The sequence below is a fragment of the Leucoraja erinacea genome, chromosome 39 (assembly GCF_028641065.1).
Source record: "Leucoraja erinacea ecotype New England chromosome 39, Leri_hhj_1, whole genome shotgun sequence".
Taxonomy (NCBI): domain Eukaryota; kingdom Metazoa; phylum Chordata; class Chondrichthyes; order Rajiformes; family Rajidae; genus Leucoraja; species Leucoraja erinaceus.
In genome coordinates this window covers 1627902-1650342 of record NC_073415.1, presented here as the reverse complement: position 1 = coordinate 1650342, position 22441 = coordinate 1627902, and the positions used below count along the sequence as shown (strand labels likewise).

The 22441-nt window shown below is 50.6% G+C and overlaps 1 protein-coding gene and 1 non-coding gene across 2 annotated transcripts in view; both read left to right on the top strand.

The window, feature by feature from the left end:
• LOC129714463 (protein lyl-1-like) overlaps positions 1-20723 on the top strand; it is a 28619-nt gene extending 7896 nt beyond the window's left edge. Inside the window, exons 2-4 of the mRNA XM_055664068.1 lie at positions 6788-7304; positions 17506-17600; positions 19842-20723. Of these exons, the coding sequence (XP_055520043.1) occupies positions 6877-7304; positions 17506-17600; positions 19842-20389 (1071 nt within the window). The 5' untranslated portion in view covers positions 6788-6876 and the 3' untranslated portion in view covers positions 20390-20723. The remainder of the gene's footprint in view (positions 1-6787; positions 7305-17505; positions 17601-19841) is intronic.
• On the top strand, positions 15552-15633 carry trnal-uag (transfer RNA leucine (anticodon UAG)). The gene has a single exon. It is a non-coding gene; the product is annotated as a tRNA-Leu (tRNA).
• Positions 20724-22441: the final 1718 nt, after the last annotated feature.

Sequence of the window (22441 nt, the reverse complement as noted above, 5' to 3'; positions counted from 1 at the left end):
TCTGAGGAGAGGGGAAGAGAGCTAACGTTTCAGGCCATTGCCCTGATGTCCTAACAAAGGTTCACTGCCCTGTAGTGGCTGACCTACTGTGCATGGTCAGGATTCTCGATGTACCTCGGAGAGGAGCAGAATTAGGCCATTCGGCCCATCAAGTCTACACTGCCGTTCAATCATGGCTCAACCACCTTCTCCTGCCATTCCCATAACCCCTGGCACCAGTACTAATAAAGAACTTTGTCAATCTGCACCTTAAAAACACCTAATGACTTGGCCTCCCCAGCCATCTGTGGCAATGTGTTCCACAGATTCTGCACCCTCTGATGAAAGATATTTCTCCTCATCTCCTTCCTAAAACGACATCCTTTAATTCTGAGGTTGTGACCCCTGGTCCTGGACTCTCCCACTAGTGGAAACATCCTCTCCGCATCCACTCCATCCAGGCCTTTTGCTATTCTGTATGTTTCAATGAGGTTCCCCCTCATTCTTCTAAACACCAGCGAGTACAGGCCCAGTGCCGACAAACCTACTCATTCCTGGGATCATTCTTGTGAAGCTCCTCTGGACCCTTTCTAGAGCCAGCACATCCTTCCTCAGATATGGTGCCCAAATTGATTACAATATTCCAAACGTGGCCTTATCAGTGCCTGATAGAGTCTCAGCATTACATCCCTGTTTTTGTACACAAGCCCTCCTGAAATACATGCAAGCATTGACTTTGCTTTCTTTGTGACTTGAAGATGACCTTTTTTGGGAATCCTGCACCAGCACTTCCGTCCCTTTGCATGTATAGTTGCTGCCTCACTGGGCCAGGAGACCTGGGTTCGATCCTGGCTACAGGTGCTGTCTGTGTGGAGTTTGTACGTACTTCCTGCGATCGCATGGATTTTATGCGCTATCCTTCCTCACTCCAAAGACGTACAGGTTTCTGTACATAAGCTGCCCAAACCTCCTCCATGTGGTCCAAGACTTCCTTGAGCACTGTATCACTCTCTCGACATCTCGGGTTTAGATATCAGGCCCAGTATCAGAGAGAATCTTTCACTGTGGATTCTGTGGTGGTTTATAGTGTTGTGGTGGCAACCCATGATGGTGACAACCACATTACCACTTGACAGAATGTCCATAGGCCCAGTACACATGTCACCTTCTGCCGTTCATAATAATCAGAATCAGAATCACACTTTATTAGCCAAGTATGTTTTGCAACATACGAGGAATTTGATTTGCCGTACAGTCATACCAATAAAAAGCAACAGAACACACAAAATACATTTAATAATAATAATAATATTATTTATATAGCACATTTTCAGTCAACTTGCATTGACCCCAAAGTGCTTCACATAATTACATTACATTACACACAGGCAAAGGTGGGTGAAGTGTCTTGCCCCAAGGACACAACGACAGTATGCACTCCAAGCGGGATTTGAACCGGCTACCTTCCGGTCGCCAGACGAACACTGAGCCCATTGTGCTATCTGTCGTAAACATAAACATCCACCACAGTGACTCCTCCACATTCCTCACTGTGATGGAAGGCGAATAAAAGTTCAATCTCTTCCCTTCTTTATTCTCCCTGGTCGGGGGCCTCGAGCCTTCCGTTGACGGGGCGATCTTACTCCCGTAGCCGGCGCGGCGTTTGGGCCGTCTCGTCGGGGCGAGCACACTCCCGCATTGGGGGGGATTCTCAGCTTCCCCGCGCCGGGTGATCGGACCCCTGGTCAGGGCTGGTTTTCTGCGTCGTTTGGTTTTCTGCTTCCCGACACCGTTCTCCAACCGAAAATGCAAGCTCCTCGATGGTGAAAAACGCAGGCTGCGGTTAGAGCATTGATCCCAGGCGAGGGAGTCCGCTAACCATTTTCAGGGAACCCCTTGCCAATATTTGCAGAAGATAACGAGAAGCGGCTGAGCCCAGAATTAGACATGTGCAATGGTGGCACAGCGGCAAAGTTACTGCCTCACACCGCCAGAGACCCGAGTTCAATCCCGACCTGTACAGAGTTTGCACCTTCCCCCCATGACCTGCGTGGGTTCTCTCCAGCTGCCCCGGTTTCCTCCCACGCTCCAAAGATGTGCAGGTTTGTAGATTAATTGGCTTGGTAAAAATTGTAAATTGTATCTACTTTGTGCAAGATACAGTTAGTGTGCGGGGATCGCTGGTTGGCACGGACTCGGTGGGCCGAAGGTCCTGTTTCCACACTGTATCTGTAAATTGAACAAAACTAAAAAAAAAATAATAATAATAATTAATTCAAACCCAGAAAACAAAGACGAATCACAGATGATGAACATTGGTCCATTGTGCCATTGGGGAAAGTTACCGTTCGGTTCATCTTTCCCTACAGTTACTCAAATCTATCTATATCTATATCTATCTATCGATATCTATCTATCTTCTATCTTCTATCTTCTATCTCTATCTCTAATATATTAAAACTGTGTGGCTGCCGCCTGCCGTCCGGCGTCCGGATGCCTTTCTGCCTTTTGATTCGTTGACGGCTGCTCCTTCCTATCAGTTTCCAACACTTCAAAACAAAGTTGCAAGACAGGAACACTCTGAACTTTTCACCTCAATGGGATATCACAGCAAGTGCTTCAACAGGAGGGGGAGGGCCAATTGGTATTGCAATTGGAACTGCTGCAGCAGGCAGGTTAGGTGCAATTGGAATTTTTTTTTAATCCACTGCTGAGGGAGGCAGGGGAGTGCTGGAATCTTACATTTGGGAACAGGTTCAGTTCCGTTGGAGGAGACGGGTGCATGGTGGAACATTGGGTTGGGGGATCACACCATTGGGGGAGCAGAACCAACAGGTTGGTCTAGTATACTATTAAAACTCTGTGGCTGCCGCCTGCCTTTTGATTTGTTCCATCGTGTGATGTCACAATGCCCAATACTCGCAGATGTCCAATCGGAATGCCCAATGCTCGCAGATGTCCAATCGGAACGGAGCCATTTACATGTACGGCTGCCGGCTGCCTTTCTTCCTTTGATTCCTTGCCACGACGAATCCAGACACACAATCGCCGATATCTTTTCCATTTCGATAGAGATTTCACTTTTCTTTCTAAGTATCCACTCCTCATTACATTTCATCGTGTTTATGCACACTTTTGAAATCAAATCCTTCTCCCCCCCCCCCCCCCCCCCCCCCGCATCTCGCCTCGAAGACGCCATTTAAAAACAGCCGCACTGCTGATTCCTGAGCTGCTTGAGTTGGAGGACCACGTCTCCCGTGGGGGCTACGGGGAGGGAACGGCTGCGTTGGGTGAGCAGACCGTTATTATTATAAGCTCCACCTACGACCACACTATACATGTGCTGCCAGTCAGAGCTGCCATACAGTCGATGTAACATGCTGTAGTTTGTTGTATGCGTTATTCAATAAATACTGTTGTACCAGACCAGTGAGTATGTTTGATTCACTCAACATGGTGTCAGAAGTGGGATTCGAACCCACGCCAGGAATGACCGAATTTGTGCGTGAGATAGTTCAAGCCTGTGCCGTCTGCAACAGCCTGATGCCACACCTACAGTACCAGCCCCTGCTCTCATACCCTGTTCCTCCTCTACCCTCCAATTTATCCATAATGATCAAGTTGGCATTCTGCGTCCCAGGGACTGGCTGCAGTTCTCAGGTCGGCTCGCCCGCCCCGACCCCGTGAAAACGAATTGAGAAGAGAATTCTGTCATCAGCGTGAGAATTGGCTGAAATGCGTGACTCTCACGCTCAAAGCGTGAGAGTTGGCAGCCCTGTCTAAGGCCAGGATGTGACAACAGACACACAGGGAGACACATACACAAAGGAAAACACACACACACACACACAGGCACACACACGGAGACAGACATACACACGGGGAGGGAGACAGACAGACACACACACACACACACATATACACACACACACATATACACACACACGGAGACAGACACACGGAGACAGACACACAAGGAGAAACACACAGGGAGACACACATGCGCACACACACACCTTTCCTTCCCCCTCCCTTCCTCCATCCTCCCCTTCCTCCCTCCTGCCCCCATCCCCCCTCTTTCTCCCCCTCCCCAGCCTATTTCCTCACACTCCCTCTTTCTTCCCTTTCTCCTATCCTTCCTTCATCCTCTTTCTACATTCCCTCCCCTTGTCTCTCTTTGCCTCCATCCCTCCCTTTTTTTCTTTCTTTCTCTCGCTCTCTCTCGCCCCCCTCTCTCTCTCCCCCCGGAGTCTGGCGGCCATGGTGTAGCGTGGATTGGCGGCGCTGGAGCTGCCGTGTGAGTTGAAGGGCGGGAGGGAGGGAGCGAGGCTGCAGCGGCGGCCGGCAGCGCAGCGCTCACAGCCGGCGCACAGAGGCGCCGACACCCGGCGGCTGCACATCCGACCAAGAGAGAAGAGACGCGAGGTTACTCACAGCCGTCAGCCGTCAAAGAGCCAAACTGTGCAGCAGAGATCGCACAGCTCCGCTATAGGATCCTTGCTGTGCAGGGACTGAAGACAGCGTGAGAATTTTGTCTTCAACGTGAGGGCGTGAGAAGTTGCGGAAATGAGAGAGTCTCACACTCAAAGCGTGAGAGTTGGCAGCCCTGATTCATCACTTCTGTTCATTAGACACAGGAGCAGAATCAGGCAGTTTGGCCCATCGATTCTGCACCACCGTTTGATCATGCCTGATCTATCTTCTCCTCTCAACCCCATTCTCCTGCCTTCTCCCCATAACCCCTGACACCCACACTAATCAAGAATTCTAGTGGAAACATCCTCTCCACATCCACTCTATCCAGGCTGTTCACTATTCGGTCAGTTGCAATGAGGTGCCCCCTCATCCTTCTAAATTCCAGCCAGTTTAGTTTGTTCATCCTCTGTCTAACCATCCTCGTCGATGCATGAGGCTGGATGCCCTGCATCTCATCCCCACAGCAGCCGTGGTCTCTGGTGAGTGGGTGTATTGTGCGCATGTCAGGCACAGGACCAATTCCACGCACTCTCTCTGCAATATCCAACGTTCGTTCACCTGGAGCATCAGGGTAATGAACATCAGGTGTGCGGCACGGTGGTGCAGCGGTAGAGTTGCTGCCTCACAGCGCCAGAGCCCCGGGTTCCATCCTGACTACGGGTGCTGTCTGCACAGAGTTTGTGCGTTCTCCCCGTGACCTGCGTGGGATTTCTCCCGGTGCTCCGGCTTCCTCCCACACTCCAAAGCCATACAAGTACACTGTGGACAGCTCGATTGTAAACATGTATTGTCTTTCCGCTGACTGGCTACCCACGGTACGAGTTCATTCCAAGAGCTCTCCCGAGTTTGCCCTGATTCGAACTCGGAGGAGATTTACGGCAATGGCCACTCGTCGGTACTTGGGGCTCTCGTGGACATTTTTCAAAAATCTTCACGAGTCTTCCCGTGCTTACCTGCCGTTAGCGAGTCTTTCCGAGTTCCTGTCGTTAGCCTTACGAGCCGCTAAGAGACGTCCCCGAGCTCCGACGTGCCCGCTATTTTCATTCTCCGTGCTTACCACAAGTTTGATTTTTTTAAAACTAGGGAGAGCTCTTGGAATGAACTCATACCATGCGACAGGGCTATTAGCATGCAACAAAAGCTATTCGCTGTACCTCAGTACACGTGACAATAATAAATGACTCTAAACTAAACTGGTACTGGGAAGCTTGGTCAGGGAGAGGACACTGATTTAATTTAGTTTAGTTTAAAGATACAGGCCCTTCGGCCCATCGGGTCTGTACTGACCAGCGATCCCCACACATTAACACTATCCAAGCCAATTAACCTACAAACCTGTACATCGGGTGCTCCGGTTTCATCCCACACTCCAAAGACGTACTTGTTTGTAGGTTAATTGGTGGGGTATCATTGTAAATTGTCCCTCGTATGTGTAGAATAGTGTTAGTGTGCGGGGATCGCTGGTCGGTGCGGGCTCAGTTGGCAGAAGGGTTGTATCTCTAAATGAAATTAAACAAAATTAAATCTGTGTTCTCACCCTGACCAATCTTCCCAGTACACTTTAATGTGATGTATTAGTGTCACATGTACTGAGGTACAGTGAACAGCATTTTGTTGCATGCTATCCAATCATCGGAAAGACAATACATGATTACAATCGAGCCGTCCACAGTGTACAGATACAGGATAAAGGGAATACACCTTGGTGCAAGATTTAAACTTCAAATAAACATAGTCCAAGGGTCTCCAATGAGGGACTGCTCTCTAGATAATGACAGGATGGTTCAGTTGCCTGATAGCCTATGTGAAGAAACTGTCCCTGAATCTGGAGGTGTGCATTTTCACACTTCTGTACCTCTTGCCCGATGGGAGAGGGGGGAAGAGGGAGTGAGACTGCTGGCCTTGCCGAGGCAGCGTGAGGTGTAGATGGAGTCAATGGAAGGGAGGTTGCATGTCAAGATCACTCTCTAGTTGGTGAGAGGGTGGTTCAGTTGCCTGATGTCAGCTGGGAAGAAACTGTCCTGAATCTCTCAGCCTGAATGCCTTGTTGAAGCAGTTATTGCCCCTGTCCCACTTAGGAAACCTGAACGGAAACCTCTGGAGACTTTGCGCCCCACCGAAGGTTTCCGTGTGATTCCTGGAGGTTACAGATAGTGGAAGCAGGTAGGGAGACTCCAGGAACCGCACGGAAACCTTGGGTGGAGCGCAAAGTCTCCAGAGGTTTCCGTTCAGGTTTCCTAAGTGGGACAAGGGCATTAAAGTCTTTACTTTCAGCTATTTTTGACCATCTCATTGACTTGTTCCCCTCTCTCTCCCCCACCCTTTATTACAGATAAAACACAGTGGATTCTCAGAGCGGCAAACAGCTGGTGTCGTGCCCTTCAGGCTGATGAGAGGTACCCTGGCTAACAGGGTCAAGTGATGGAGAAAGTCGAGAGGTGTACTCCACATATCTCCGGGGATGGCTGCAGCCCTGTGAAGACGGAGCCAGGACTGGTCAGCGAGACCCCCACTAACGAGGGAGCTGGGGTAGACATCAGGACCCCAGCGCAGCTCTCTCCCCAAGGAGATGCCGCCCAGCAGGAGGATGGGGGCTGTCCGGAGACGGGGCTGAGCTTGTCGGAGGGGCTGGCGTTGGCTGTGCCGGTCATCAGCTTGGGTCACTGCAAGCTGCACCCGCTGAGCGGTGCCCACCCGGTGAATGGCGGGCCGCGGACCACCCAACTGACCGCCCTGCACCCCATGCCCTCCCTGGTGCCCGGCTCGGAGGGCAGGATGGTGCAGCTTTCCACCCACCCCGTGGCATCAATGGTCGGCTCGCCCTATGGCCCCCACCCCATCATCAACAGGTCTGTATATGTTTGTACCCCCACCCCCCCCCCACCTCCCACCCTCACCCCTACCCTCACCCTCACCCCCACCCCCACCCTCCAAACCCAACCCCTACCCCCAACCCCCCCCACCCCCACCCCCGCCTCCACCCCCCCCCCCACCCCCACCCTCTGCAGGAAGCTGCTTTACACCAAACATTTTTAGTTTAGTCTAGTTTAGAGATACAGTGCGGAAACAGGCCATTCGGCCCATTGAGTCCGCACCGACCAGCGATCCCCGCACACTAACACTATCCTACACCCACTAGGGACAATTTACAATCTTTACTGAACCCAATTCACCTACAAACCTGTACGTCTTTGGAGTGTGGGAGGAAACCGGAGCACCCGGAGAAAACCCACGCAGGTCACGGGAAGAACGTGCAAACTCCGTATTGACAGCACCCGTAGTCAGGATCGATCCCGGGTCTCTGGCGCTGTGAGGCAGCAGCTCTACCGCTGCGCCACCGTGCCGCCCCCCATTACTCCAGCACTTTTTTTTGTAAGCCTGCACTTGCAGTTCATTGTACCTTCAGCTAGAAGATCTTCTCTGAAGCCATGTCCAAGGTACCAGGGACCTGAGAGCAAAAGGGAGAATGCTGAGACACTCGGGTCAGACAGCATCTGGGCAAGGAGGAGAGAGGACTAGCAGTTCACGTCCCAGCCGGGGAAACACAGGGAAATGAGGTGGAGGGCTGCAGGAGACGAGCTGAATACCCCTGATATGGTGAAGACTGGGGGTAAACTGGTGATGATGTTATCTGATGGATGCGCTAATGGCCTGTCCCACTTGCGTGACCTTTACAGGCAACTGCTGCCACCCGTCATAGGTCACCGAAATTTTCAACATGTTGAAAATTCAGCAGCGACCAGAAAGGCACTACGACTCTTTGGAGACCTCTCAACGACCATACAGGTGACCCCGGCGACATGTGGCGGGTGACCTCTCATGACCATAGGAGGCCTCTCACCACCATACAGCCTGCATGGTCTTGAGACGTCTCCAAAGAGTCGTAGCGTATTTCTGGTTGCCGCCGAATTTTCAACATGTTGAAAACCTTGGCGGCCTATCACGGGTGCCAGCAGTCGCTTGTAAAGGTCGTGTAAGTGGGACAGGCCTTTTAGTGGGACGAGAGAGGGGGAGAGTGAAAGGGAGTATGCTATAGAGGGAGTATGGGTGAGTGAGATGTTGATCATGCTAGAGAGAGGGAGAGGGTGGGATGAGACACTCAGTGGATCATGGATGGACAATGATTCAGATACCTATATCTTCTGAAACGTCACCAATCCATGTTCACCAGAGATGTTACCTGACCCACTGAGTTACTCCAGCACTTTGTGTCCTTTCTTGGTAAACCAGCATCTGCAATTCCCTGTGTCCCCTCTTTAGAAGTTGATGATGGAGGGAGTCGGGTTCAACTGAAGTCTGAATAAGGGTCTCGACCCGAAACGTCACCCATTCCTTCTCTCCAGAGATGCTGTTTGTCTGTCCCGCTGAGTTACTCCAGCATTTTGTGTCTATCTTCGGTTTAAACTAGCATCTGCAGTTCCCTCCTACTCAATGTGGTTCAGTTTAACCTAGCATCATGTTTAGCACAAACGTTGTGGGCTGAATGGCCTGTTCCTGTGCTGTGCTCTTCTATATTCGACATTCTAAGTTGGACAAGAGATAAAGAGATCTGGAACAAGAGGAGGCCATTCAGCCCTTCATCTGTGCTCTGCTGTTTCTGGTTTCTCTTGGAGTATTGATGGAGTGAGATCAGGGGCCTCTAGGGGGCAGAATGGGAAAGAAATGTCACAGGATGGATAGAAACATAGGAGGCCATTCAGCCCTTCGAGCCAGCACCGCCATTCAATGTGATCATGGCTGATCATCCACAATCAGTACCCCGTTCCTGCTTTTCCCCATATACCTTGATTCCATTAGCCCTAAGAGCTAAATCTAACTCTCTCTTGAAAACATCCAGTGAATTGGCCTCCACTGCCTTCTGTGGCAGAGAATTCCACCGATTCACAACTCTCTGGGTGAAAAAAGGCTTTTCCTCGTCTCGGTCCTAAATGGCCCACCCCTTATTCTTAAACTGTGTGACCCCTGGTTCTTCAGGCAGAGGGGACTTCAGTAAAGATGGTGCCGGTGCTGGAGGGAGCATGTTGGGAATAAGAGGGCCGGCACGGTGGTGCAGCGGTAGAGTTGCTGCCTCACAGTGCTAGGATCCCAGGTTCAATCCTGACCACGGGTGCTATCTGTACGGAGTTTTCCGTTCTCCCTGCGACCACAAGGGTTTTCTCCGAGATCTTCTGTCCCCCCCCCCCTCCAGTGATGCAATGGCCAGGCGGTTTCCACTCACAACGTTACACACTTGGTGAGGTTATGTTGAATTTGGACTTTAGGGGAAGTGGTTTCTCTGTGAAGTTGATAACTTTATGTAAACTGTGACAATTCCTGACCACAACTCCAAGAATCTCTCTTGCATGGAAGAGGGCGGCAAGGTGGCGCATCGGTAGAGTTGCTGCCTTAAATCTGTTGCAGCGCCGGAGACCCAGGTTAGAAACATAGAAACATAGAAATTAGGTGCAGGAGTAGGCCATTCGGCCCTTCGAGCCTGCACCGCCATTCAATATGATCATGGCTGATCATCCAACTCAGTATCCCGTACCTGCCTTCTCTCCATACCCCCTGATCCCCTTAGCCACAAGGGCCACATCTAACTCCCTCTTAAATATAGCCAATGAACTGGCCTCAACTACCCTCTGTGGCAGAGAGTTCCAGAGATTCACCACTCTCTGTGTGAAAAAAGTTCTCCTCATCTCGGTTTTAAAGGATTTCCCCCTTATCCTTAAGCTGTGACCCCTTGTCCTGGACTTCCCCAACATCGGGAACAATCTTCCTGCAATCTTCTAGCCTGTCCAACCCCTTAAGAATTTTGTAAGTTTCTATAAGATCCCCTCTCAATCTCCTAAATTCTAGAGAGTATAAACTCATAAGACAGTCCTGACATCCCAGGAATCAGTCTGGTGAACCTTCTCTGCACTCCCTCTATGGCAATAATGTCCTTCCTCAGATTTGGAGACCAAAACTGCACGCAATACTCCAGGTGTGGTCTCACCAAGACCCTGTACAACTGCAGTAGAACCTCCCTGCTCCTATACTCAAATCCTCTTGCTATGAAAGCCAACATACCATTCGCTTTCTTTACTGCCTGCTGCACCTGCATGCCTACCTTCAATGAGTGGTGTACCATGACACCCAGGTCTCGCTGCATCTCCCCCTTTCCCAATCGGCCACCATTTAGATAATAATCTGCTTTCCCGTTTTTGCCACCAAAATGGATAACCTCACATCTATCCTGACTACGGGTGCTGTCTCTACGGAGTTTGTACGTTCTCCCCGTTACCTGCGTAGGTTTTCTCTGAGACCTTCAGTTTCCTCCCACACACCAAAGACGTACAGGTTCGTAGGTTAATTGGCTTGGTGTAAATAGTGTTAAGGGGTTGTCCCACTTGGCGACCTAATTGGCGAGTTTAGAAGAGTTTAGAAGAGTTTGGAAAAAATGATATGTTGAAGACCTCCTTCAACTATGTTGAAGACTAGTTACGACTAGCTACGGGAAAATTGGACACCGATTAGTGGAGAGTGAAGACGGCCTCCTTGGATCTCCTTCGACCTCCCTTCGACTATGATGAAGACTATCTTCGACTACCCTCGATTACCTACAACTAACATGCCGACCTACTACGACCTACTTCAACTAAACCTACGAGTAAAAAAAGTATCGATTTTTTTCCACGGCGACCTTTTTTGACTCGCGGGCATTTTTCAACATATTGAAAAATACGCCGCGACCTAGCTGAGGCCTCGAGTACGCGGGGACCACTCTCGAGCATGAAGGAGAGTTACGAAGACCTCCTAGGACCTCGTGTCGACCATGCTGCGAGTACGAGTCAAGGGAAAAATTAGGTTGCCCAAGTGGGACAGCCCCCTTTAGTGTGTGGGGATCGCTGGTGGGGCCGAAGGGCCTGTTTCTACGCTGTATCTCTAAACGAAACTACCACTGTTGTTTAAGAAGGAACTGCAGATGCTGGAAAATCGAAGGTAGACAAAAATGCTGGAGAAACTCAGCGGGTGAGGCAGCATCTATGGAGCAAAGGAAATAGGCAACGTTTTGGGTCGCCTATTTCCTTCGCTCCATAGATGCTGCTGCACCCACTGAGTTTCTCCAGCATTTTTGTGTACCTAATGCACCACTGTGCTACCTTTAAAAAATATATATAGGTGGAGGGGTAGAAATGTGGGAAGAAACTGATTTAAAAGTAATAAGCAGGGATTGAACCAGGGACCTTTAGATATTCAGCCTAACACTCTCCCAACTGAGCTCTTTCAGCTGTGCCTATTCTCCTTGTGATTTGTACACCTCTATCAGATTACCCCTCATCCTCCTGTGCTCATAAGGAGTTAAACCCTAGCCTGCTCAACCTCTCCCTGTAGCTCATGCTTCTAGTCCTGGCAACATCCTCGTAAATCTTCTCTGCATTCTTTCCAGCTTGACGACATCCTTTCATTCAGCTTAAAGACTCTGAGCTGATGTATTGAGTCCAGCGACTCACTCTGGTTATGAATGGGCGATAAACCAAATCGAGGGATATGGGGGGGAAAAACGTACAGGGACAGGGTACTGGTTAGCCATGATTATATTGAATGGCGGTGCTGACCCGAAGGGCCGAATGGCCTACTCCTGCACCTATTTTCTCTGTAAATGCTGGGCATGCCAGCAGCAAATGAACTGGAGGGAGACTGAAGAAGGGTCTCCACCCGAAACATCACCTATTTCTTTTCTCCAGAGATGCTGCCTGACCTGCTGACTTACTCCAGCACTTTGGAGAGAAGGAATGGGAGACATTTCGGGTCATAGAAACATAGAAATTAGGTGCAGGAGTAGGCCATTCGGCCCTTCGAGCCTGCACCGCCATTCAATATGATCATGGCTGATCATCCAACTCAGTATCCCGTACCTGCCTTCTCTCCATACCCCCTGATCCCCTTAGCCACAAGGGCCACATCTAACTCCCTCTTAAATATAGCACTCCCTCTTAAATATAGGTCGAGGCCCTTGGGCTGGGGAAAGGGAAACGGGAGATATAGACGATGATGTGGAGAGATAAAGAACAATGAACGAAAGATATGCAAAAAGTAACGTTAATAAAGGTCATTGTTTGCTGGGTGAGAACGAGAAGCTGGTGCAACTTGGGTTGGGGGTGGGATAGAGAGAAAGGGAATGCCGGGGCTACCTGAAGTTAGAGAAGTCAATATTCATACTGTAGACTGCCAAGCAAAATATGAGATGCTGTTCCTCCAATTATCGTTTAGCCTCACTCTGACAATGGGGGAGACCTCGAACAGAAAGGTCAGTGTGAGAATGGGAGGGAGAATTAAAGTATTTAGCAGGTAGACAACATTGGGGGAGAAACACAGCGGGTGCAGCAGCATCCATGGTGCGAAGGAAATAGGCAACGTTTCGGGCCGAAACCCATGGGTTTCGGCCCAAAACGTTGCCTATTTCCCAAGGGTTTTGGCCTGGAACTACCTGATCTCCCGGTTGCTAAACACTTTAATTCTCCTTCCCATTCCCACACTGATCTTGTTCGATACGTACCAGGGCCCCACATCCGACCTCTCCCTCCGTTACATCGACGACTGCATTGGTGCCACCTCCTGCACCCACACACAACTCGCTGACTTCATCCACTTCACCACTAACTTCCATCCGGCACTCAAATACACCTGGACCATTTCCGACACTTCCCTACCATTCCTTGACCTCACTATCTCTATCTCAGGTGATCGACTTCTGACTGACATCCAGTATAAACCCACTGACTCCCATGGCTATCTGGACTACACTTCTTCCCACCCTGCTTCCTGTAAGGACTCCATCCCCTACTCCCAATTCCTCCGTCTACGCCGCATCTGTTCCCAGGATGAGGTGTTCCACCAGGGCATCTGAAATGTCCTCATTATTCAGGGAACGGGGGTTCCCCTCCGCCACCATAGATGAGGCTCGCACCAGGGTCTCTTCCATACCCCGCAACACTGCTCTCTCTCCCCATCCCCCCCACTCGCAACAAGGGCAGAGTCCCCCTAGTCCTCACCTTTCACCCCACTAGCCGTCATATACAACAAGTAATCCCCCGTCAGTTTCGCCACCTCCAACGTGTCCCCACCACTCGCCACATCTTCTCATCGCCCCCCATGTCTGCCTTCCGCAAAGACCGCTCCCTCCGCAACTCCCTTGTCAATTCTTCCCTTCCCTCCCGTACCACCCCCTCCCCGGGCACTTTCCCTTGCAACCGCAAGAGATGCAACACTTGTCCCTTTACCTCCCCCCTCGACTCCATTCAAGGACCCAAGCAGTCGTTCCAGGTGCGACAGAGGTTCACCTGCACCTCTTCCAACCTCATCTATTGCATCCGCTGCTCTAGATGTCAGCTGATCTACATCGGTGAGACCAAGCGTAGGCTTGGCGATCGTTTCGCCGAACACCTCCGCTCGTTCCACATTAACCAACCTGACCTCCCGGTGGTTCAGCACTTCAACTCCCCCTCCCATTCCCCGTCTGACCTCTCTGTCCTGGGTCTCCTCCATGGCCAGAGCGAGCAACACCGGAAATTGGAGGAACAGCACCTCATATTCCGCTTGAGGAGTCTGCATCCTGGGGGCATGAACATTGAATTCTCCCATCCGTCTGAAGAAAGGTTTTGGCCAGAAACGTCGCCTATTTCCTTCGCTCCATAGACGCTGAGTTTCTCCAGCAATTTTGTCTACCTTCGATTTTCCAGCATCTGCAGTTCCTTCTTGTTCAGATACATGATATGGGAATAACGTTTAGTGCAAGATAAAGCCAGTAAAGTCCGATCAAAGATAGTCCGAGGATCTCCAATGAGGCAGATAGTAGCTCAGGACTGCTTTCCCATTGTGGTAGGATGGTTCAGTTGCCTGATGACAGTGAAGAGCAGAATTATATGCTTATGCAAAATTTGGGCAAGTAAAGGGTTGATGCAAGTTTAATGTAACTTCTGCTTTTTAAATTTGTGCCTCAAAATGAAAGGCAGCAGCTTGATTTTTTTAAACGATATGAAATAGCTGCCCCTGTAGTGTTCAATCTTGCATCACCGCACGGATCCTAAATGTGACTGGCACCTTTTCCCACAACAAAGGGAGAATGTGGTGTGGCTCAGCGGGTAGAGCCACTGTCTCACAATGCCAGAGACCCGGGTTCGATCCTGACCTCGGCTAGACTTTACACTCTAGGCTTTCGAGATACAGTGTGGAAAAAAGCCCTTTGGCCCACCGAGTCTGAAACGATCAAACTAGTGCTGTCCTACACACACTGGGGACAATTTACAATTTTTACTAAAGCCAATTAACAATAGACAATAGACAATAAGTGCAGGAGTAGGCCATTCGGCCCACCACCCGCCATTCTATGTGATCATCCCCAATCAGTACCCCGTTTCTGCCTTCTCCCCATATCTCCTGACTCGGCTATTTTTAAGAGCCCTATCTAGCTCTCTCTTGAAAGCATCCAGAGAACCGGCCTCCACCGCCCTCTGAGGCAGAGAATTCCACACTCACCGCTCTCTGTGAGAAAAAGTGTTTCCTCATCTCCGTTCTAAATGGCCTACCCCTTATTCTTAAACTGTGTGGCCCCTGGTTCTGGACCTACAATGCTGTACGTCTTTCGAGAGCGGGAGGAAACCGGAGCACCCAGAGAAAACCCATGTGGTCACAGGGAGAACGTGCAAACTCCGTACAGACAGTACTGGTAGTCAGGATGGAAATCGGAATTCTCTGCCTCAGAGGGCGGTGGAGGCAGGTTCTCTGGATGCTTTCAAGAGAGAGCTAGATAGGGCTCTTAAAAATAGCGGAGTCAGGGGATATGGGGAGAAGGCAGGAACGGGGTACTGATTGGGAATGATCAGCCATGATCACATTGAATGGCGGTGCTGGCTCGAAGGGCCGAATGGCCTACTCCTGCACGTATTGTCTATTGTCTAAATATGGTGCAAGTTTGTAAATCATAAGCTGGAAGATGATGTGACTTCTGTCTGTGTCGTGAGAAAATGTAATTGTCCTCGACTTGAGTGTATCAGTGATACTGTACTTACACAGATCATTCTCGGGTCAGTACCATTGCTATGGGATTGGCAAGGGACCATTCAGGACCAGTTGGTAGCGTGGCCGAGCGGTCTAAGGCGCTGGATTTAGGCTCCAGTCTCTTCGGGGGCGTGGGTTCGAATCCCACCGCTGCCATCCTTGTTTTAAGTTGAGAGGGGGAAAATTTAATCGGGCCAACTTTCCGGGCAGCATGGTGGTGGAATTGCACCCAAGAGCCGGGTTCCATCCTGACTACGGGTGCCGTCTGCACGGAGTTTTCACCCCCGTGACTGTGTGGGTTTTCTCCTGGTGCTCCGGTTTCCTCCCACACTCTGAAGACATACAGGGTTGTAGGTTAATTGGCTTCAGTAAAATTGTACTTTAGTGCCCTTTGTGGGCATGTTGGTTTGATGGTTGGGGCTGATGGTATTGCCTGGGTAGAAGATGGCTTTGACCTAGTGGGCCGAATGGCCATGCTGTAATAAGTCCAAACTTATTGAAGGGCCAAGTGTATTACGTTAAACGTCGCCCATTCCTTGTCTCCAGAGATGCTGCCTCACCCGCTGAGCTACTCCAGCCTTTTGTGTCTACCTTCGATTTAAACCAGCATTTGCAGTTCTTTCTTACGCATGTATCTGTACACAGTGGACGGCTCGATTGTAATCCTGTAGTCTTCCCGCTGACTGGATAGCACGCAACTAAAAGCTTTTCACTGTACCTCGGTACACGTGACAATAATCTAAACTAAACTGAACTGAACCCTTCATCAGTTTGAAGAAGGGTCTCAGCCTGAGACCATCTGGGATATTGGCGGTGGGGTATTGACATGGATAGAGAACTGGTTGGCAGACAGGAAGCAAAGAGTAGGAATTAACGGGTCCTTTTCAGAATGGGAGGCAGTGACTAGTGGGGTCCCGCAAGGCTCAGTGCTGGGACCCCAGTTATATACATTATAAATGATTTGACATAAAATGTTGGAGTAAAGGGCCTGTCCCACTTGCCGTCATTTATGCGACAAGCCGGTAGTGACTGACGTGTGACTGTCTCGTGCGTCTTCAAGTGTCCGCACAGCCGTCTGGAGCGCGTGACGTCATTTGAATACCCAGTTGATGATATTTACCCAGTTTATGATATTTATGGTGATTTTCTAAAATGTTCCCGTTTCTTGTGTGGTGCTAGCAATTGGAAAACTGCAGATGTAATGCACCTACTCACAAAAGAGAGGTGAATGAAAAGTAGCAAGCTGCAGACCAAATTAATCTGTGGGAAGGAACTGCAGATGCTGGTTTAAATTGAAGATAGACACAAAATGCAGGAGTAACTCGGCGGGACCGGCAGCATCTCTGAAGAGAAGGAATGGGTGATGTTTCAGTCTGAAGAAGGGTCTCGACCCGAAACGGCACCCTGTCCCACTTGGCTGTCATTTACGGGACAGGCTGGTGGCGCGCGGAGATTTTGTGCAGCACGAAATCAAGGCGCGCTGCGCGTTACCGCGTGTAACTCCAAGCCAACTCCACGCCACTCCATGCGCCTGTCCCGCGCTACCCACACGCTACCCACATGCTACCCACACGCTACCAGGTCGCCTAAATGGCGCGCAAATAATGGCCAGGTGGGACAGGCCCTTAATTCAACGGGACACGCAGCATCTCTGCAGGGAAGGAATGGGTGACGTTTCGGGTTGAGTAAGTAGGCTCTTAGCTGCCCTCTAGTGGCCTAGAAATCATGGTGCTGATTGAACATTGGAAATAGTCAGGGATGCCTTTATTCCAGAGACACATCAAATGCACAAATGGAGGTTTGATGAGTTTGTAGGTCAGTTATTCTGTGATCGGCAAACACTGTTAACCCAGTGGTAGAGTTGCTGCCTCACAGCGCCAGAGACCCAGGTTTGATCCCAACTACAGGTGCTGTCTGTACGGAGATGCTGGCTGAACCGCTGAGTTACTCCAGTACTCTGTGTCTATGTTTGGTGTAAACCAGCATCTGCAGTTCCTTGTTTCTAACACAGTTGTGCTGTCGTTCTAGTACGTACATTGGAGCAACAAGCACCTTCAGCATGTTTCCAAACAGCAGGATCAAAAGGAGATCATCACATCATTATGAAGTGGAGATGCGTGCAGGTGGGTGGACCTGGTCTCGGGGAATGTTCCTGCCTGCATCTCGTCTCGTCCTTGTGTGTGCCTTTGGATCAACACCTATCACAGGTCTTTAGAAGGATGAGAAGATATCTCATTGAAACATATAGGATTGTTAAGAGTTTGGACACGCTAGGGGCAGGAAACGTGCTATCGATGTTGGGGGAGTCCAGAACCAGGGGCCACACATAGTTTAAGAATAAGGAGTAAGCCATTTAGAACGGAGACGAGGAAACATTTTTTCTCACAGAGAGTGGTTAGTGTGGAATTCTCTGCCTCGGAGGGTGGTGGAGGCCGGTTCTCTGGATGCCTTCAAAAGAGAGCTAGATAGGGCTCTTAAAAATAGCGGAGTCAGGGGATTTGGGGAGAAGGCAGGAACAGGGTACTGTTTGGGGATGACCAGCCATGATCATAGTGAATGGCAGTGCTGGTTCGAAGGGCCGAATGGCCTACTCCTGCGTCTATTGTCTACTGTCATTAAAGTAGGAAAAGTTCAGAGATGGACACAAAATGCTGGAGTAACTCAGCGGGACAGGGAGCATTTCTGGACAAAAGGAATGGGTGACTTTTCCGGTCGAGACCCTTCTTCAGACTGATGAAGAGTTCCGTTTAGTTTATTGTCACGTGTACCGAGGTACAGTGAAAAGCTTTTGTTGCGTGCTAACCAGTCAGCGGAAAGACAATACATGTTACATTCAAGCCATTTACAGTGTGCAGATACATGATGAGGGAATAACGTTTACTGCAAGATAAAGCCAGCACAGTCTGATCAGGGATAGTGCAAGGGTCATCAAAGAGGTAGATAGTAGTTCAGCACTGCTCTCTGGCAGTGGTAGGATGAGTGCGGAGAGGATTTACGAGGATGCTCCCAGGACTCGAGGATCTGGGCTATAGGGAGAAGTTGAGCACGCTAAGGCTATATTTCCCTTCCCCACTGTTCTCTGTATTTGCTAACAATCAGTGATTCATCTACGAGGATGCTCTGATATCTCTAAATACTTGGAACTTTACACCATTTAAACACATCTCGGCTTGTTGGTCTAGGGGGTATGATTCTGGCTTTGGGTGTGAGAGGTCCTGGGTTCAAATCTCAGATGAGCCCATTTTTTAAGGATAGCATAGTGGCGCAGTGGTAGAGCTATTGCCTTGCAAACACATGGGCTGATCCTGACTATGGGTGCTGCCCTATGGGTACAGAGTTTGTACCCGCGTGCTCTAATTCTGTTCCTATCACTTATGTACTCACACTATGTTTGTGTCCTTCTTGTGAACTGAACTCTTTCCACTTTAATGAACTTATGTTAGTTACTATCATAACTAACTTATGATAGTTAAGTTAAGGCCCTGTCCCACTTGGGCGACCTAATCGGCGAGTTAAAAAGAGTGTCTTCGACCTTCCAGCTCGAGGGCGCTCGCCTGGAAAGCCGTGAGCTGGATCGACCGTCCGTGTTGAAACCGCGAGCTGTATCGACCACGCACGCACACGCGCACACACACGCGCGCACACACACAAGCACACGTACACACAAGCACACACGCACGCACACGCATAGGCATACACATACACACACACATACACATACACATACACACACACACACACACACACACACACACATGCGCACATACACACACACACACACACACACACACTCATACACACACACACACACACACACACACAGCGGGGGCCAGGGAAGGTGGAGGAGCGCTGTCTGCGCGATTGAAGAGGAAGGTAAACGGCTGCCATGGGGGGGGGGGGGGGGGGGGGAATATGGTTTTTTCCCACGCGGCAACCTATTTTTACCCGCGGTCATTTTTTATCACCTTGAAAAATACGCCGCGACCTAGCTGAGGCCTCGAGTATGCGGAGACCACTCTCAAGCACGAGGGAGAGTTACGAAGACCTCCTACGACTTCGTGGCCACCATGCTGCGAGTATGTCATGGGCCAACCTGTCAGAACTCGTGGTAGAGGTTGCCTAAGTGGGACAGGCCCTTTATGAACCAAGTTATTAAGCTAAGTTATAGCGAACTGTGAACTATCATAAGGTATAGGGGTGGAATTAGGCCATTCAGCCCATCAAGTCTACTCCACCATTCAATCATGGCTGATCTATCTCTCCCTCCTTGACTAACCCCATTCTCCTGCCTTCTCCCCATAACCCCTGACACCCGGACTAATCAACAACTGTTGTGACTGCCTGTGTTTGGGGTTTTTTTTCAGGCCCGCCCCAGAAGGTGGTCCGCCGCATGTTCACCAACAGCCGCGAGCGGTGGAGGCAGCAAAACGTGAACGGTGCATTCTCCGACCTCCGCGGGCTGATCCCCACCCACCCCCCGGACAAGAAGCTGAGCAAGAACGAGATCCTGCGGCTGGCCATGAAGTACATCGACTTCCTGGTGCAGCTCCTGGATGACCAGAGCGGCGAGCGGGAGCGTGAGCGGGAGCCCGTGGACGGAGCGTGGCCCAGGGCCGGGTGGCGGGGGGCTGGTGAAGCGGCGGTGGGGCAGTCACCGCGGGCCACCTTGCCCGGCCCCCTGGCCTCACCGGTCAAGCTGGGGCTGGCGGACATGGCGGCCATGGCTGTACGGAGGCAGCTCTCCACCATCGCCAACGGCAACGGGACGCCGTCGCCCACCGCCGCCAGTCCCTACGGTAACGTCTGCAGCCCCAACACTGAGGGGGAGGAGGGGGAAGAACAGGAACACTTGATAAAGACAGAACCAGAGGTGGAACAACCCAGCCTGGTCTCGGCCGTGGCCCAGAGATGATATGGAGCGGCTCAGAGGACACCATCACTGTAAAAGCTCCAGGCCCAGAGCACGCCACACTCCTGCCCAAAGATCTTTGCCCCTGGACAAAGAGCCACAGTACTGACGGCAAACAGGGACACTCAGCGATGGGTTTGACTCCTGCCCTCATGGGCCATTGGCCTAGTCTACAGCCTGGACCTACCATGGATAATTCAGTGATACAGTATTACCACGACTGCCTAGGTCACAGTCAGATGCTTTGTTTTGTGGACAACCCAGAGACACCAGTGTTGCCATGTCTCAGCACTGACAAAGTTACAACAGTTCACCGAACGGTCTCATCTACTGCCCGTCCCCCACCCCGACCACCGGCTCTACCTACTACCATCTCGCCCCCCCCCCCCCCCCTTGTTCTGTTCAATCTCAGAGACTCAGCCCCACCCCCCCTTCCACTGGGTCCCCCATTGTTCTTGCCAGTCCGCCCCCCACCCCTCTCGACCCCTCCTCATTCTGGTGGTGAACCCCGGTCTGTGGTGGGTGAGCCAGGCCAGGCCAGGCCTGGACCCTCCCAGCCCACTGCTACACCCTGCCCATGTCCACATGTGACAGGAGCAGAAACAGGCCATTCGGCCCATCAAGTCTACTGTGCCGTTCAATCATGGCTGATCTGTCTCTCCCTCCCAACCCCATTCTCCTGCCTTCTCCCCATCACCCCCGACAACCGTTACAGTTGACCTGTGTACCCTCACGCACACGTGCGGCCCTTCAAGGTGATCAATGAAGCCTAAACTGGATGCTTTGACCATTGTAAGTGTGTTTACTGAGCGTGGATGAGGCCCAGCTCACCTCATGGAGCCTGGTATCAACATTCAGGGCCTTCATCATAAGGTGAAGTGTGCTTACAGGTGTACAACAAGGTGTACTTAAATTTAGGCCTCTGGGGCACTTGTTCATTCACTTTGGCCCAATGTTCTGCGTCCCAACACTGACTCCAGCCATTATTGCGTACAGTATTGCGTACAGTTTTGGTCTCCTAATCTGAGGAAAGACATTCTTGCCGTATAAGGAGTACAGAGAAGGTTCACCAGACTGATTCCTGGGATGGCAGGACTTTCATTTGAAGAAAGACTGGATAGACTCGGCTTGCACTCGCTAGAATTTAGAAGATTGAGGGGGGATCTTATAGAAAATTCCAAAAATCCTTAAGGGGTTGGATAGGCTAGATGCAGGAAGATTGTTCCCGATGTTGGGGAAGTCCAGAACAAGGGGTCACAGTTTAAGGATAAGGGGGAAGTCTTTTAGGACTGAGATGAGAAAAACATTTTTCACACAGAGAGTGGTGAATCTGTGGAATTCTCTGCCACAGAAGGTAGTTGAGGCCACAGTTCATTGGCTATATTTAAGAGGGAGTTAGATGTGGCCCTTGTGGCTAAAGGGATCAGGGGGTATGGAGAGAAGGCAGGTACAGGATACTGAGTTGGATGATCAGCCATGATCATATTGAATGGCGGTGCAGGCTCGAAGGGCCGAATGGCCTACTCCTGCACCTATTTTCTATGTTTCTATGTTGTATGTTTCTATTAGTTGGTGAGGAGATTCTGCAATCATTACTCCTGGTCTTCCAGCTTTCTGAGTTTCCACTGCTTGCCATCAGTGGGGCTCAGTTGTCACAAGTTGGGCGGCACAGTGGCGCAGCGGGTAGAACCACTGCCTCACTGCGCCAGGGATCCGGGTTTGATTTTTTTTTAGTATTGTTCGGAGATACAGCGCGGAAACAGGCCCACCGTGTCGGAACCGACCAGCGATCCCCGCTCATTAACACTGTCCTACACACACTAGGGACAATTTACACTTATACTAAGGACACACATACACCAAGCCGATTCACCTACACACCTGCACGTCTTTGGAGTGTGGGAGGAAACCAAAGATCTCGGAGAAAACCCACGCAGGTCACGGGGAGAACGTACAAACTCCGTACAGACAGCGCCCGTAGTCAGAATCGCACCCTTGGTCTCTGGCGCTGTGAGGCAGCAACTCTAACTCTGCGCCACCGTGCCGCCCTTGATC